This window comes from Amphiura filiformis, chromosome 17, assembly GCF_039555335.1.
Source record: "Amphiura filiformis chromosome 17, Afil_fr2py, whole genome shotgun sequence".
NCBI classification, from domain to species: domain Eukaryota; kingdom Metazoa; phylum Echinodermata; class Ophiuroidea; order Amphilepidida; family Amphiuridae; genus Amphiura; species Amphiura filiformis.
Window position 1 is genome coordinate 42,504,780 of NC_092644.1, and position 17,698 is coordinate 42,522,477.

The following is a 17,698-nucleotide window of genomic DNA, read 5'->3' on the forward strand; positions in this document are numbered from 1 at the left end:
AGTTATGGAGATAAAAATTCTTGAAGTTATTTAGCTTAAAACCGCAAATGACGTCTAAATGACCTTTGACCAAAAAAATAAAAATACCGTGCATACATCAGGTATCACTAATGCATATATGAAATTTATGTCACTCTGGTCTTGTTACGTTTTGAGATATCAAAACATGAACATATTTGATGATTTTTGGTTTTTGACCGGAAGCGACCCCTTAATGACCTTTGACCCCAAAACTGTAGACACCCCAAAGACCCTGGTTAGTAGCAATGCATGTGTGCTAATGACAACACTCTGCTATGTAATGTGTAAAGACAGTGATTTTTTGAACATATTTAGCTTTCAGACCGGAAATGACCCCTTAATGACCTTTGACCCAAATTCTGTGAATAATTTATAGGCACTGGATATAGCCGATGCATATGTGAAAGTGACGTCATTATATGATGTAACATGTAGGAGAAGAAGCATTTTGAAGATATTTGGTTTTATACCGGAAATGACCCCTTAATGACCTTTGACCCCAAATTTGTGAATATCCTATAGACACTGGATATAGCCGATGCATATGTGCAAGTGACGTCATTGTAGGATGTAACATGTAAGAGAAGAAGCATTTTGAAATTTGTTGCCAGAAGAAAGAAGCAGAAGAAGAAAGAAGAAAGATCCGATAGCATCACAAGACCTAGCCGGTGTCCCGGCTAGGTAACTAGATCTGGTTACAGATCTGGACCTAGCCGGGCGGAAATGCCAGTCTTAACTTAAAGTTTGACCTTTGTCCGGCTATTATGGACATCTCACACCATTAATGGTGCATCACTGTAGCATGTAGGGGCTTTATCCGTCTTCCATAGGCTGAGATGCAGCTACTTTTCCGTAATTTTAAACATTTTTTTGCAAATTTGACGTTTTGACCTCCTTAATGACCTTTGACCCCAATACAAAAAAAAACCTCATATACACCGCTAAAATGCATTGTTACAGTTTAAATTTAAAAAATCTACTATGCTTAGTTATGGAGATAAAAATTCTTGAAGTTATTTAGCTTAAAACCGGAAATGACGTCTAAATGACCTTTGACCAAAAAATAAAAATACCGTGCATACACCGGGTAACACTAATGCATATATGAAGTTTATGTCACTCTGGTCTGGTTACGTTTTGAGATAAAAAAAAAATGAACATATTTGATGATTTTTGGTTTTTGACCGGAAGCGACCCCTTAATGACCTTTGACCCCGAAACTGTAGACACCCCAAAGACCCTGGTTGGTAGCAATGCATGTGTGCTAATGACAACACTCTGCTATGTAATTTGTAAAGACAGTGATTTTTGAATATTTTTAGCTTTCAGACCGGAAATGACCCCTTAATGACCTTTGACCCAAATTCTGTGAATAATTTATAGGCACTGGATATAGCCGATGCATATGTGCAAGTGACGTCATTATATGATGTAACATGTAGGAGAAGAAGCATTTTGAAGATATTTGGTTTTATACCGGAAATGACCCCTTAATGACCTTTGACCCCAAATTTGTGAATATCCTATAGACACTGGATATAGCCGATGCATATGTGCAAGTGACGTCATTGTAGGATGTAACATGTAGGAGAAGAAGCATTTTGAAATTTGTTGCCAGAAAGAAGAAAGATCCGATAGCATCACAAGACCTAGCCGGTGTCCCGGCTAGGTAAAGATCCGATAGCATCACAAGACCTAGCCGGTGTCCCGGCTAGGTAAAGATCCGATAGCATCACAAGACCTAGCCGGTGTCCCGGCTAGGTAAAGATATTTCACTCCGAAAAACTTGCTCAAATCACTGTGCTCAAAACCCCTCAAAACATTTAACACTGTTGACCCCTGGATGAGACATCATAGACCTTTTCAAACCAATCAGAAGTTCTGTTTTATTTTTCTTGTAACCTTTGACCTAAATTGATGCAGCGCATGCGCACTTGGGAATGTTGACACCGGTACGAAGGTGTGATTCCTAGGAAATTTCACGCAAGAAAGGATGGTGAATATGTCTATTTCTCGTGTCATATGCCTATGAAAAGCTATAGAAACGTACATAACAATGTCTTCAGTACACAAAATACCCGACTATCAGTCGGTGTCTGATAAACACGATCTCTCACCTGAGGAAGGAGAGCGATACAGTGAACTGTTTCGGAAGCTTGATGTTGACGGTGATGGTCGTATTGATGTTGACGATTTGCAAGTTGGCCTCCACCGATTAGGAGTTCACACTGTTCCAGGGCATGCCCAGGTAAAAGCGAGAATACAAATATGTATAATGTTATGAATTAATAAACCAACTGTATAAGAAGGTATCAGATGATACTAGTCTAGTGAAACTTATAAGCTTACCTCCCACACTACACAGACAGTCACACTGCACTGTAGTGTAGGTATGCTAGGTGATTTCAAATTTGCCATCAAACTGCATCATTTTATATATCAAATTAAAGCCCTTGAGTAAACAAAGCCAAAACTGAAAACCTTTTTTCATAGCACTTTCCGTAGCAAAGTTACATCTTGTCAAAGATTGACTTTCATCAAACAATGCATGAATGTCAAAAGATTCAGCTAGCAAAATTCCCCAAAACGGCATTTCGGGGTGTTTCTAGATCTTAGTCTCATGATGATAGCAGCTTTTTTAATGGAACTGCTATCAAAATCCCTCTAAAATTCCATGTGCGAGTGACTTATCACCATAAAAAATCATATATTTGGGTCAAGTGAAGTATAGAAAACATATTTATGTAGGTTTCTTTCTTCGGCCAGTTGTTTTAAATTTCTATTAGCGTGTTTCTATTGAGTCCCCTGCATTTTACCGGTAAAACTGTTCGCCGTCAAATAGCGGCGAAAGGCGGATAACGGTCAGTTTCCATTGCACGTTGTTTACCGGTAAACACTTGATGAACAGCGTCAATTGACACACCTTAAAAGTTTGCCGGCGAAAGGTCGTGCACTGGGGTCAATCCCCGGGTCAATCGCAAAGCATTGTGGATTTTAATATTGTAGTATTTTCTTAATTGTTTAGCTAAAAATGAGGTAGCAAACACGAGAAAAGAAGACTGAAGAATAATGTTTTTTATTAGCGTTTTCATTCGCTTCGTACATCAAATTACGCCATTGGGAAATATCCCTCAGTGATATATCGACGTGAGTACTCAGTATTGTTGCGCGCAAAAAAAAATAGTTCTTAGAATTTAATCTTTCACAGTTTAATTTCAGTTAATATTCTTTTTAGCGAATAGTAATTTAACATTTTAAAACAACATAATATTAAATTCATGAAATCTTTCTAATTTTCTGAAGCACACACCGCCGCGGATCCGAGTTGATTTCTATTTATTTCGCATGCACAGCTGGCCATGGATTCATCCGCTGATGTTGTTGTTGTTTTATTTCATGGCTTTTACTTGGGTCATAAATCATAACTCATGTTAAATATTTAGCATATGTATAATGCAAGGATAATGCATTATGAATATTTCTTCCATTTACTTTATTTATAGTGAGTCAAATATTTGTATGTGATTAGGCCTAAGAATTTTGGCGAACGGAATGGTATAATCATGGTATATTAATACATAAACAAGCTAGCTCATTGATGATGCAGAGGTCAATTTAGCGACTCAACTTCCGCTTTTCTTCCCTGTATGCGCATTCAATCGGAACGGAGTGAGTTTCTATTGACGCCACGGTAAGCGTCCCGCTATTTTCCTTCCTCAAGAAGAAAACGTTACCGCATAAAACTCGCCTCAGTTTACCGGTAAATAGTGGGGAAGGTCAGTTTCTATTGAGCAGAATTAATCCCTTTACCGTCTTTTTACCGGTAAATGGTCCCAGTAGAAACACGCCTTATGTAAAAATGCATTGACATTGTCGGCGAATTTGGCTGACTAGCAAATGTGTTTGCCTGGCATACCTAGTCACTGTCAGTAGCCTGAGTAGGTATGCTAGGTGAATTCAAATTTGTCATCAAACTGCATCATTTTATATATCAAAGTAAAGCCCTTGAGTAAGCCAAAACTGAAAACCTTTTTGTCATAGCACTTTCCGTAGCAAAGTTACATCTTGTCAAAGATTGGCTTTCATCAAAAAGATTCTGCTAGCAAAATTGTGCGCCAGGTATGCGTTGTTAGCTCCGAATCGTCTGAATATCAAATCATCCATAGCACATTCACATATGTATCAATCCCGGGTATACATTTTAGTGTCTCTGCTGTACAATGTAATTATTAACCAGGGGATGTCGGTGTGCCACACTCACACGCATCACAGACTAGTCACACATGTTGCTCGAGAAGTGAATAATAGTATAATCTATTGCAGTACCGGTAAACCTTTGGCGAGCGCGTATTTTAAGCATACATCGCGTATTTACTGCGTTGGACACACTTGTCTCTGATTGGCTGCTGAGGCGATCTGCTGTTGCCGAGTGGAAATTTACGAATAAGCTGTGCGCCAGGTACGCGTTGTTAGCTCCGAATTTGCAATATCACGGTAGTTGCGCTCGTCAAAGGTTTACTGCAAAATACCATAGCCAAGAATTAGGTATGAAAGGTGAATTCAAATTTGCCATCAAACTGCATCATTTTATATCAAATTAAAGCCCTTGAGCAGAGGAGGCTTAAAGGCATTCACTACAATGCACTATGATTGGGAAATTTGATCAATATAACCTAATTTTAAAGGCAAAGTCCCCATTGCCACACACACAAAATGGTAATTTTAAAACTGCAGCCAACAAGCTAATAGTTGAGACTTAGGACTGATATTTGATTTTCTTACAGGAAACATTCATATTGTCCCACTGCATTAATTTTATTCCTAAGTCTCGATGTTATGAATGTTAAATAATAGGATGAAAACACCAGATATTTGCACACAATTCCAATGCAAGGCATGATCAACTGTACCACTTGTGTACAAAAGCCAGACATATAAGGTCAGAAACCCCATTGGGTTGTGGGAATGTCTTTAAACATCCTCTGGCCCTTGAGTAAAGAAAGCCAAAAGGATAAGTGCTTATTTCGAACACTGTTTAACAATATTATTTTCAGGTAGACTAACTTTGCAATTAAGAGTGCTCAATCCCATTACAGGAGAGCGTAAAAACAAATTTCAAAGTATAGACCTCTGGAAAGGCAACCGTTACTCTTAAAGGGCAGGTCTATTGCAAAACAAGTTTATCTCTATTCAAGAGAATAATTATTACATTACAAGTTGACACTTGTTGTAATTTTTTGATGCATATTTCTCCTGAAAAAGGAGAAATTGTGTGGATAAACCTCGTATGTGTTCTTCCCCCGTTTGAAGCGTCGTGTCCCCCCCCGTTTGGCTGATGACGTAGGTAAATGAAGCGGACACCTATATCATGCTCTCATCATGCAATCACTTTGACAAGTTTGACATTAGCAACAATGAGTTGTACTATCATTTACCATAACAATGCTGCATAACAATATGCAGACTATTGTTCTCATTTCAGGAACAAAGCCTACACAGTATTGTTACTATGTGTTTGCTTTGTAATATTTCATCCAACTGAAACTATAATAACTTTATTTATTTTTAGGCCTAATATTTTTCATGATATTGATATATACATATGAAGTGTAATATCAAAATTTACTAATATATAAAAAAAGAAGCGGCTGATTTTATCCATATGTTTGAAAACCATTAAATTTGTAATACTTAATTAATTTGGAGTTTTTTCTGTGAACAACAACAGTACATACATTCTGTCCATTGAGAGCGTTTATATTCCCTTTTCTCAAAGCGGGCACATCTCATTTCATGACATCACTTTTTTTCTAGGCCAAATCTGTCTCGTTCGAAGGAACTCACTGCTTAAGGTCGGATCGTCGGCTATCGTGTCATGCACGAATCCCTCAAAATTTCCTTAATTGTACCCTATCCTGTAATAAATATCTTCCCCAAATTACAGATCGGGGCATCATTTAAATCGTTCAGAATCCGCAAAAAACGAAATGTCAGACTCAGTACACCGGTCGATCTTACCGCTTCCGATGTTGATTAAGATACTTCTTGCATCGATCCCAGATGCGGAAAAAAACCAATAGTCATTTTGTCCCACATAAATGAATAAATAACAAAACCCCCGATCCCCGAGTGGACTCACCCATTCGGTGACGTCACACTACGATAATCATCCTTATCCTCCTTGGTTTCTAGATGAGATAGACGTGTGGATTTTTCTTTACCAACGCTAAGTATCATTACGAACCAAAGGATCGAGATATACAGTTTGTTTGTTACACCTGAGGTAAAAACCAACCAGTATAGTACGCTAGGGAGATAGTTTTGACGACATTTTTCGACTAGAAAAGTGACAAAACGATCCAAAAACTTAGCTTGTATGAGTGTTTCCGTTAGTATACGGGACACACGTTTTCAAAATGGCCGCCCTTAGGACGCCATTTTATTTTTGTTCTCACGTAAAACAACTATAGCAGACTAGTAAGTTACAATAGATGTTAAGATCTTCTTGATCAACCTATTTGTAAGAATGAGCTTCGTACTACTCTTGGTTCTATGAAACAAAATAAAACTCCTGGGTATGATGGTTTACCTTTAGAATTTTATGTAGTATTTTGGCCAGATATTTGTGACATGCTTATCAACTCGCATAATTTTTCCATGGAAAATGGTATCTTGTCTCCTTCCCAAAGAAATGGTATCATCACTTTAATTCCAAAAAAAGATAAAGATCCTCTTGAGATTAAAAATTACAGGCCTATTTCTCTTTTGACTGTTGATTACAAGCTATTTGCTAAAACTTTAGCTAATAGGTTAAAATTGTGTATGGGTAATCTTATTAATGATGATCAATCCGGTTTTCTTAAAGGTAGAAACATTGGCAATAATATTCGTCTTATTTTAGATATCATTGATCACACTGATGCCAATAACATTCCAGGTGTTATTCTTTTGCTGGACATAGAAAAAGCGTTTGACAGTGTAAGTCATGATTTTCTTTTTGAAGTTTTGAAACGCTTTAATTTTGGGGATAAATTTATTAGCTGGATTCAAACAATTTACTCATGTAGGAAGAGTTATGTAATGAATAATGGATTCCTCACTACAGGTATTGATATGAATAGAGGAATTTTTCAAGGTTGTCCTCTGTCTCCATATTTGTACCTTTTTATTATGGAAACAGCAGCTTTGGCAATAAGGCAAAATGACAATATTGAGGGTATTCCAATTGCTGATAAAGAATTAAAAATTTCTATGTTGGCAGATGATATGACATGTTTTCTAAATGGCTCAGCGGATTCTTTTCACAATCTTTTTTCTACTTTGGACACATTTGGAACTTGTTCTGGTTGCAAACTTAATTTTTCTAAATCAGAAGCCATTTGGATTGGTAGCAAAAAGGGAAATCAAGATTTTCCTTTTAGGAATCAAGGTCTCATCTGGAAAGATATGAAATTCAAAACATTGGGCGTTCACATTTCTCTTAATTTAAATGCGATTTTTGATCTTAACTTTAAGCCTAAGCTGAAACAAATTGAGCAGATTTTAAATTGTTGGAGGGCTAGGAATCTTACATTGCTTGGTAAAATTTGTGTTGTCAAGTCACTTTTGTTGCCTCAGCTGTTGTACCTCTTCTCGCTATTATGTATTAAAATTCCTAAATCCTTTTTAAAGATTTAGAAAAGTTATTTTTTAAAGCTATTTGGACTGGTGGTAACGATAGGGTTAAAAGAAAATATATGTGTTCTGATTATTCAGTTGCTGGCTTACTTAATGATTAATCCATACATTTTGCCATTGCTCAGAAGATTTCATGGGTTAAACGTTTATTAGATAATAATTATGAAAGTACATGGAAAACCATTGAGCTTTTGGCTTTGGAATCTTTTCATCCAGATACAGATATTTTATGGAAATCTTTTGCCCTGAGAGTATTCTTCGTAAGCTGGGCAATACTCAACTGGCTGATGCCATTAGAACATGGTACATTTACAGAGATAAAGCAGTGTTTAATACCTGGGATATTAAATTTTCTGATTTGGGTGCTTTGCAGTACTTATGGTTTAATTCTAGACTCCGATCCAAATCGAAACAGTATTTTTACTCAGATGAATGGTTTGACAAAGGCATTTGCAATATCATTGACCTTTTAAATATTGATGGGCCTCAACCTATTGTTCTTACATTTGATCAGTTGATCGAGAAATTTGGGATATCTCATAAAGATAAGAGATTTTATAATTTTCTTATTAAGAATATTCCATGTGAGTGGTTGGAGTATCCTAATATTCAAAATGATGATGTTTTTGAATTATTTGTGAAGAAGTTAATCGATGCTCCAAAAGTTCCTAAATATGCTTATTCGTTGATGTTGGACAAGTGCCTTCCAGATAAACAAATTTCCTCCTGGGAAACTTTTGCGGGCTTCACTGTGGATTCTGAGGATTGGGAAGAAATTCATCTTAGGAATTTCAAATGTTCCATTAGTTCCAAATTACGTTCCTTTTATTTCAAATTTTTTCATGATGCCATTGCTTTTAATGATTTTTTATTTAAAATCAAAAGAAAAGATTCTCCCAACTGTGCTTTTTGTGATAAAGCTCCAGAAACTTCCTCCCACATTTTTTGCAATTGTGATATTGTTAAACCTATTTGGGAGGCGCTTGTTCAAGTTATCAAAGTTAAACATGGCATTGATTTTGATTTGTCAACATTTGATAAATTATTTGGAGTGCCCTTAGATAAATATATCACTTACATTTGCTTATGTTTGAAATATCATATCTATCTGTGTAAATTTCAAGACAAAAAACCTACTTTCGTTTCATTTAAAACTTTTCTGAATGTTCTTAAAGATACTGAATATTATATTGCTAAGAGGAAAGGTAAATTATCTGTGCATTTTAAAAAATGGAGATTTGAATTGTAACTTTTCACTTGTACACTGTATAATGTTTTAGTTGTACCACTGTAATCTATTTTTGTATGCTGCTTTTTTTGTTGCTTTTTCCATGTGATTTCTTGTGATTTCTATGTGATTTCTTTGTTTTGTTAATAAAAATACATGAAGATAAAAAAAAGTTACAATAGATGTTTGTACAGTACTGTGTATACATGTATGGTGAGTGATTATCGCTATGTTTATGGTGTGCTCTATCGTTATATCTTTCAGTACGCGTCTGATGACGAGTTACTGCTAAGAGTTCGGTGGGTTTCCGAAGGGACCAGCCTGACAAATCTATACCAAAAGGTTTTCAGTTTTTCATCCCTTTGTTTATATATTTTTATATCGTACCACTACATCAGCGACAGCCACTGTGCGTGTGGGTCTGTTTATTGGGCTTGAGCTTGTGTTCGGGGGGGTAGTGCTGTACGCTCCCCGATTACTACAATGTCCAGGCCTTGTCAATCATGCCCTTCCCTTGTGGCAGAGTGGGACCCGCATCCACTCTGCTACACCCACAGGGATTGCTCTAAATCAAATAAGTGTGCTTCCTTTTGCATAGGCTTATCGGACATCCACTTCGAGGATTTAGAAAGTAAGCGCTTCGTTTGGGTCTTGGCACAGACAGAAGACGAAGACTAAGAAACAGAAGCCTACAGGTAAGAATGATATGGTAGGTACTAGCGCGGCCGGCAAGGGCCACGCTAAGGTAACCTCTGGGGCTCCGGTCCCGGGCAAGCAGGCGGACCCTCCGGGGACTGCTAAGCGAGCCCGAAGGCCTAACAGCCAGCGAAAGCACTGACTTAACGTCTAAGCTAGTAGCAGGCAGCAGGGCGGTACTTGCCCTAACAGGCGAGTACCAGTCTACCAGTGAGATCTCTAGCGAGTTTCTTGCAGGTGGACACCCGTCTATTGCTGGCGAACGGCGGTCTAGCACCCGCGAAGTAGCCGGCGACGGACAGTATGCCACGGGCACCCCGGGCTTGCCTGGGTTGAATCCTAGCATACAGCGTGCAAACGGACCTCCGGCTTGCCTCGGCCGGTCTGTAGCACGCAGCGTGCCAGTGGAACCCGGGCTTGCCTGGGTTGATCCACGACACGCAGCACGCCTTTCGTTCCCGCAAGGGTCGAATGAAAACGCATGGGTTTAGCAGAGACGATACCGGGGCTAACGCATCGGGTGTAGTTTTAGCAGAACCAACTGGGGTTGTCACACGGCAGCGTTCCATGGCGGGACCGCCGAGTGATGCCCTGGGCCTTGGAATGGCTGCCGGCTGTCCTCCGGGACTGGCTAAGCGGCTATACCGGGGTTGGGCTCGCAGTCTCTCACGGGACAGCGACCCAAGTGCAAGCGGTGGCAGCTACCGAGACGAAGCTACGGCTCGACTTCAGTGGTAGCAACTGTGCACGCGCCCATGGCTGCCGTTAGTGGTCCGCCACACACAGCGACCTTGGGCGAGGCTCAAGAGGTTAGGGTAGGTAGTTTGAACAGCCTGGCTGATCAACAACCCACTTATGTCCTCGAGAGCCAGCAGAGCGTGGGTGATCCATTACAGTCAATGGGTCAATTACCCTCTTATGATCGATCACTATCTATTCAGCGGAGCATGGCTCCATTGATTGATACTGCCTATTCAGGTAGCGAGGTGACTGATCGAGGGTATACACGCTCAGCTACCCGTGATACTAGGCAAGCTCCTTTTAGCCAAGGGACAGCCAGTATAGCGGGTACCCATACACACAGCTTGATCCTCTAGCGGGGAACGCTGTGAGGCATGGGTACAGTGGTGCGCAGCCGGAGCCCTACCGGGCACCTACGCTACAACCACGCAGGTACCGCAGTACTGCGTCCTGGTTACCACAGTCTCTGTGGCAACAGGGGGAGGCGGTACTGGTACTGCCGTTCCATGGGGTTTCCCTGGTGGCGGATCCTTTCAGGGTCAGCTACCGACAGGGTATACCCCGTGGTATCCGCCGCAGGGTGGTTTCTTCCACGGTCTAGCACCGTGGCAAGTGCCGCCTAGCGTTGGGCAAGCAGTACCACCAGTTGTTACCCAGCCTGGGCGGCGAGTGGCTAACCCTGATACAGCTCAGGGTAGGCCGCGCGCTGCTATGGCGAGGGCGACAGCAGCGCGAGCGTGCGGAGCCCGGGGTGCTGTAGCTAGCATCTCGGGGTCTAGCGGGAGTACTCCCTCTTCTGCTGGTGTTCAGTTGGCTAGCCACACGGTGGCGACACCTCCCTGTCCACCTTCAGATGCCCGTCGTCAGATCTCTTCCTAATCAGAGAGTGAGTCAGAGTCTGAAGGCGAGGGAAAGGAGTCGGAAGATGAAACCAGTAGCGACTCACAGTCTGATGAGGCTGTGCAGCTAGCTTCAGGTATCCTTCCCCGCTTCCCGTGAGGAACTCGCTAGCAATGGTCTGCCTGCGGACACCGCTGAGGTGATGAGCCGTGTGGCCCAAGGTTTGGGCCTGGCTTTCTCTCAGGAGGAGTCCGTTCAGGAGGACCAGGGCATCTTTTCAGTAGGATGCCCAGCTAGCGCGTCCACACAAGGGTCGCCCGCACTTGCATTCCCGGCGGACCTCAAGGGTAGGTTTCGTAGGGCTGTCAGGCTCGCTGGAGCTTCGACGCCGCGTGCTTGCACGCTTCCACTGCGTGTTTCGCAGGAGGACTACTGAAACCTACCTCAGGGTCCCTGACATGGATCCAGACGTTGCCAGCGCCTGCCGCTGGCGGCCAAAGGCGCACGGGTCGTTCTCCCCAGTGGGAGGAGGAGCTAAAGCTCATCGATAAGCGAGCACGCCGCTTATCAGAGTCTCTAGCGCCGCTACCACGCTTGCCGAGCACCTCGGTAGGAAGGTAGCGAACGACCACGGGCAACGCCGAACTCTTCCGCGAGGTTAATCTGTTAGCGGTGCTAACAGCTAACCTCAACGAGAGTTCTATGGGCCTAGCCCATAGGATGTCATCTCGCCGCCGGAGAATGCCTGTCTGTCCCTCCAGTCAACTTACGGCTCCGACTTTGCTGAAGCAATGAAGAAGTCAGACTCGGTGGGACAGGGGCTACTCTTTGGACAGGCCTTTTGCGCTACGGTGGAGGACCGGGCAAAGAAGGCCACCAATGAGAGCACTCTGAAGAAGTCAGAGGCTGCCCTGACCAAGGGAAGGGCAGTAAAGCGAAGAAGAAGCACAAGAAGAAGAAGTCTTCTAAGCGTTCTTCAGCGCCAGCTCCGGCTTCAGCAGGACGCGCACCACAGACTACACCCGAGCCGAGGCTACTCCAGCACCTCCCAAAAAATCTGGGAAGCGCAAGAGTAGTGCTGGATCGTATGGCAAGCCCCCTAAGAAGAGCCGTTCTTCTAAGGGTGGCAAACCAGATCGGTCCTGAGGGCACGGCGGTCGACAGTCCATGCCGGCAGGCCTTGGACTTCCCACAGGGGATTCCCCCTGTGGGCGGCCGCTTATTGCATTACGCCCAGAGATGGCATGCCATCTCACCGGGCGCCTGGGTATTGTCAGTGGTCAGTGGGGGTTACAGGCTGGAATTTACCAGCCACCCCTCGTCGCCTGCACGATTCAGAGGTCCACGGTAGTGCCGCCAGACGGCCCCAGCGTCGGGCACTACTGTCAGAGGTCACTCAGCTTCTCACGAAGCAAGCGATTGTCCCGGTCTACCCTCCTTTCACCAAGGGGTTTTGGAGCACTTTTTCTGGCTCCAAAGAAGACCGGCGACTGGAGGCCCATTCTGAACCTCAAGCCATTGAGCGAGTTCATCAGGCCCAAGAGGTTCAGAATGGAGACTCTCGCCGGTGCTAGCCTGCCCCATCAAGGGTATGTGGGCGGCATCGCTAGATCTCTCGGACGCATATCTGCATGTTCCGATCGCACCTCAAGATCAGAGGTTTCTACGCTTCAAGGTACAGGGTCAAACTTACCAGTTTCGATGCCTGCCATTCGGCTTGTCCACCTCCCCAGAGTGTTTACACTCCTGGTCAGGGCGGTGGCAGCGCACCCTGAAGCGCAGGGGAGTCAACATGTGTTGCTACCTGGACGATTGGTTCATTTACGGACGCACCCCACTGGAGACACAGTGTCTCGTGGAGTTAGTAGTCCGTGCGGTGCGGGACCTGGGATTTCTGATCAACGTCAAGAAATCCAATTTGGTCCCGACGCGAGACACCACTATTCTTAGGGGCCCAGATCAACCTCAAGGAGGGATCGCGGCGCCCTCACCGAGAGGGTGACGAACATGGCGAGGTGTGCCCGACTCTTGGCCGAGTCAGAGGGGCACCCGCTGTGGCATGGATGAAGGTTTTGGGCCTTATGGCCAGTATGGTAGACCTCGTGCCGTACTGCCGCTTTCACATGAGGCCTATACAACTACACCTTCTAGCCTTTTACAGGCCCAGTCGTCACCCAATATCCCTCGCGGTTCCGATGTCGGAGATCGCGCGAGAGGAACTCTGGTGGTGGACCCATCAGCCCAATTTGACTCAAGGTGTCAGGTTTCCTGCACCAGCGGTGCGTCACGTAGTGACGAGCGACGCGTCAAAGCTGGGCTGGGGCGGCCACATCCGCGGGGGCTCAGTCTCGGGCCTATGGTCGGCCACGGAGACGGAGTTCCATATCAACCTTCTCGAACTTTGGGCAGTGGAGAGAACTCTCCAGCACTTCGAGAAGGTGATCGTGGGATCTCATATCGTTGTCCAAGCGGACAACACAACCGTGGTGGCCTACCTCAACAGACAAGGGGGCACCAGGTCACCACGGTTGTGCCTGCACGCACTACGCCTGATAGGGTGGTGCAAGGACAGGCAGATTACGTTGAGAGCGATGCACATAGCGGGAGTCACCAACATCCTCGCGGACGATCTGTCACGAGGAAAGGTGTCGGGACCTACAGAATGGTCCCTTGCTCCGCAGGTCGCCCAGACGATCTTCGGTGATGTACCACCCCTCGATAGATTTGTTCGCATCTCATCGAAATCATCAGCTGCCGTGTACTGCTCGAGGGTCGCAGACCCACAGGCATTCGCCGTGGGCGCTCTGTCCGTAGACTGGGGAGGAATGACTGCTTACGCTTTCCCCCCGATCTCACTGCTCGCAAGGGTGGTGACCAAGATCGGGAGGGAGGATTGCAACGTCATTCTGATAGCACCGTTCTGGCGAAACACCTGTGGTTTCGACCGATGGTGGATCTACTAGCGGCACAGCCGCGAGTACTCCACGAGTTACCAGATCTACTCCGGATGCCCGGAGGAGAGGTACCAAGTCTACCACTAGAGCACCTGCAGTTAGCTGCATGGCCCTTATCAGGAACGTCTTGCGGCGGAGGGAGGCTTTTCATCAGAAGCTGCTTCTCTCATCGCCAGGGGTAGACGAGTCTACCCTCCGTCACGTATAGTCAGCGTTTGGCTCCCTACTACGCATGGTGCGATGAGAAATACATCTCCCACTAGAGCCCCTGTGCCTCTAGTGGCAGATTTTCTGACAGAAAAGTTCAGGTCAGGACTTCAGCAGGCAACGATAGCCAACTACAAGTCAGCCATTCTCTCGATTCATCGGGGATTTGAAGACGGTCGACTATCAATTCAGATGGGTCCCTAAGTCTTCTTCTCGACGGTATGTTCAACGAGCGCCCGCCGAAAGGAAGGTGGTCCTCCATGGGACCTCAACACAGTCTTGGAGTATATTAAGGGTCCCCTTTTGAGCCCCTGTCAAAAGCGACCCTTAAATACGTCACTCTTAAAAGCGGCCTTTCTTCTGGCGTTGGCTCGGGACGGCGCTGCTCAGAGTTGCACGCAGTCTCAAGTCAGCCTCCGTGTTACTAACAACGGAGCGACGCTGTTTCTTCGCCCGGATTTCCTTGCAAAAATGAGCGAAGTACATTCCGACACTCGCCCCTCTTCCTACCCAGTATTGGGCAGGGTTCGTCAATAGCCGAAGACAGGTTGTGGTGCCCGGTGAGGCGCTACAGCACTACCTTGGCGAACACAAACCTTAAGAGGGCTCATGACCGCATATTTATCACCCACGCAGAACCGCACGGTCCAGCCGCTAAACAGACTCTGGCACGGTGGCTGGTCCAGGTGTTGGTGGACTCGGGGCGGCAAAAGACGCTTCGCCCCAAGGCCCACTCAACCAGATCTATCTCATCTTCGTGGGCCTACCATAGGGGGGTCCCCATTGAAGAGATTTGTCAGGCTGTGTCCTGGAAGAACCCGTCGTCCTTTTCCACGGTTTACTACAAAAACGTAAACCAACGACCAGGCGATAAGTTCACCAGGGCTGTTCTGGGGAGATAACATGGTGGTTGGGTATCAGGTGTTTTATGACAATCAGAATTCCAACATGGTAAGAACCAGTGTTTCTATTCTTAACCACTGCACTTTCAGTTCAGGGTTTTTGTCTGTTCACGTAGTCTTTCTGTTTCCGGCCGTGAGGGGGGGAAATAGTTTGACCTCGCGATTACCATGCTACCCACTCTCCCGATCCTTATCAGATGCTGGCCAATCTTGTACCTCCATCCGTCGGTTACTTGCTAGATCGATCTTTCAGATGTTGATGCAAGAAGTATCTTAATCAACATCGGAAGCGGTAAGATCGACCGGTGTACTGAGTCTAGTCCCAAACAAAAATGTTTGGTAGACTCATAACCGGTGCGATCTTACCTTTCGATGTTGATTATCTCGACCCGGCCGCCCCTACAAGTTTGGCCGAGTAGGGGCTGCCCAAGTCGGATAAGGGATGATTATCGTGTGTGACGTCACCGAATGGGTGAGTCCACTTCGGGGGGGTTTTGTTATTCATTTATGTGGGACAAAATGACTATTGGTTTTTTTCCGCATCTCGGGATCGATGCAAGAAGTATCTTAATCAACATCGGAAAGGTAAGATCGCACCGGTTATGAGTCTACCAAACATTTTTGTTTGGGACTAATTTTCACTAACTTAGCCGTCTCATTGATATTGCACAAATCACAATAGTATCGTGCATGTATGAATAAAATAATAACATTGCGTAGCATTGTTTCATTGAACATTTTTGTCTGATTTTTCTGGGAAATTTTTAGAATGCTATGAGTTGTACAGTAAGAATATATGAAATTCTCAGTGCTTTATAACATTTAGCGAGCGACAAAATTCAACACACTCGTGCACAGCGGCTCCCCGGGCTCTTGAATTTGCAACCGGGAATTCAGCTGCGAGCATTCGCTACACTCATACACACACGTACACCGCTTATACGGAGCTATTTTGGCTCCCAGGTTTTCACTAGTTTTCGTGCACAATTAACTTACCAGTCAATTTGGTAAATATCCAATACCTCAAAGTCATAAATAAAGTGTAGATATGCATGTTTCTGAAACTGAACCATTATTATTGGGTTTTACGTGTCGGGTAAATTTCATGATTTCGCCATGGACCTGTTCCATTAAACACTGTACAAACTACAACCAAAGGAGCCCATGCAGCGCCGGGCATCGCCTAAAATTTTTTTTCCAATTGCGATAACACTGTTAACACACCTCGCGAGCAAGCAAAAAAGACCACGGCAGCCAGCAAAATTACGACAACAAGACTCCCTGTTTAGTGGAAAAAAGTTTTGTTTACCTTTTGAAGGATTTATCTGAATAGTGTTTTCCCACCCAGTGAAAGTATTAGTGTTTGGTCAGAGACTTTTGAAGTAGCAAAGATTGATTGTTGTAAATAGATCTTTCTTTATGAATGAAATTTGCCATCTGCTACGTAATATTTGGACACTTACACACTCAAAAGTGTTTTCTGTAAAAAATGCCTAAAATAGGGGGCTATCAGAATTATTGTCACAAAAATTGACTTAATGTAGACATTTTTTTTAAATTGAAAGTTAAACACAACAAGATTACCTAAATTCTCTCGCCAGCTTTTGTTACTTTTCAGCTTCTTTAAAGGGACCATTGAAAGAAAATATGATTTGGTATCAAAATAAAGCCCATAAAATATAGAATCAATATCTAAAACAATTGAAGAACTAACTATTTTAGAAATAAAAATAGAATGAAAACAACGTACTCGATTTACCCCCTTCCGGCGCTTACATCGCGCATCATTTATCAAAAGTAGAAAATTGGGCGCTTTCCTGATGACGTCATTGTGGTTACTGCGTTTTGTGTTATGCGTTGACATTTTTGCCGGGATAATTTGACAACGGCGATCGCGATCTAAATATCAGATGCAATAATCACGGTAATACAACCACTTATAATTATTTAAAGGTCAAGTAAAAACAAAATTTCAGTTGATTGTCCACTTGTTATCAAAAAGAGGAAGTGGAGGGCCTTTTTATTTATCATTTATTAGTTATTTTTACAATGCAAATGGATCATTTAGGCCTATGTATTATTCCCGGACATTATTACTAGTTGTGTAATTTGTCACGGAGGATGATAGGATCGAGGCTCTTGTTATTTGATGGTTCTCTGAGAGGATGATTAAAACAAAGCCTCTAAATTGAAATGCTTATTGGACAGAAGCAAATCTAAACTATTGACAATATTATTAACTTTTGAAACATTTAAAAAAAGAAGTTTCCCCTAATAAAGAAAATAACATTAAACATTTCAGACTCCCTCAATTGCAATGCCATGCGAAAGGAAGCGGGCGGGGACGATCAATTGGTGTTTTTTTATCATCATCAAGCATGCAGCTTCCTATTTTACTTATTCATAAATTCAACCCCCCGGTCAACATGACC

The 17,698-nt window shown here is 43.6% G+C and overlaps 1 protein-coding gene across 1 annotated transcript in view; it reads left to right on the forward strand.

The window, feature by feature from the left end:
* The first annotated feature begins 1,969 nt into the window (after window positions 1-1,969).
* Window positions 1,970-17,698, forward strand: part of LOC140137816 (calcium-binding mitochondrial carrier protein SCaMC-2-like) — a 42,220-nt gene continuing 26,491 nt past the window's right edge. The window contains exon 1 of the mRNA XM_072159600.1: window positions 1,970-2,269. Within this exon, the coding sequence (XP_072015701.1) occupies window positions 2,078-2,269 (192 nt within the window). The 5' untranslated portion in view covers window positions 1,970-2,077. The remainder of the gene's footprint in view (window positions 2,270-17,698) is intronic.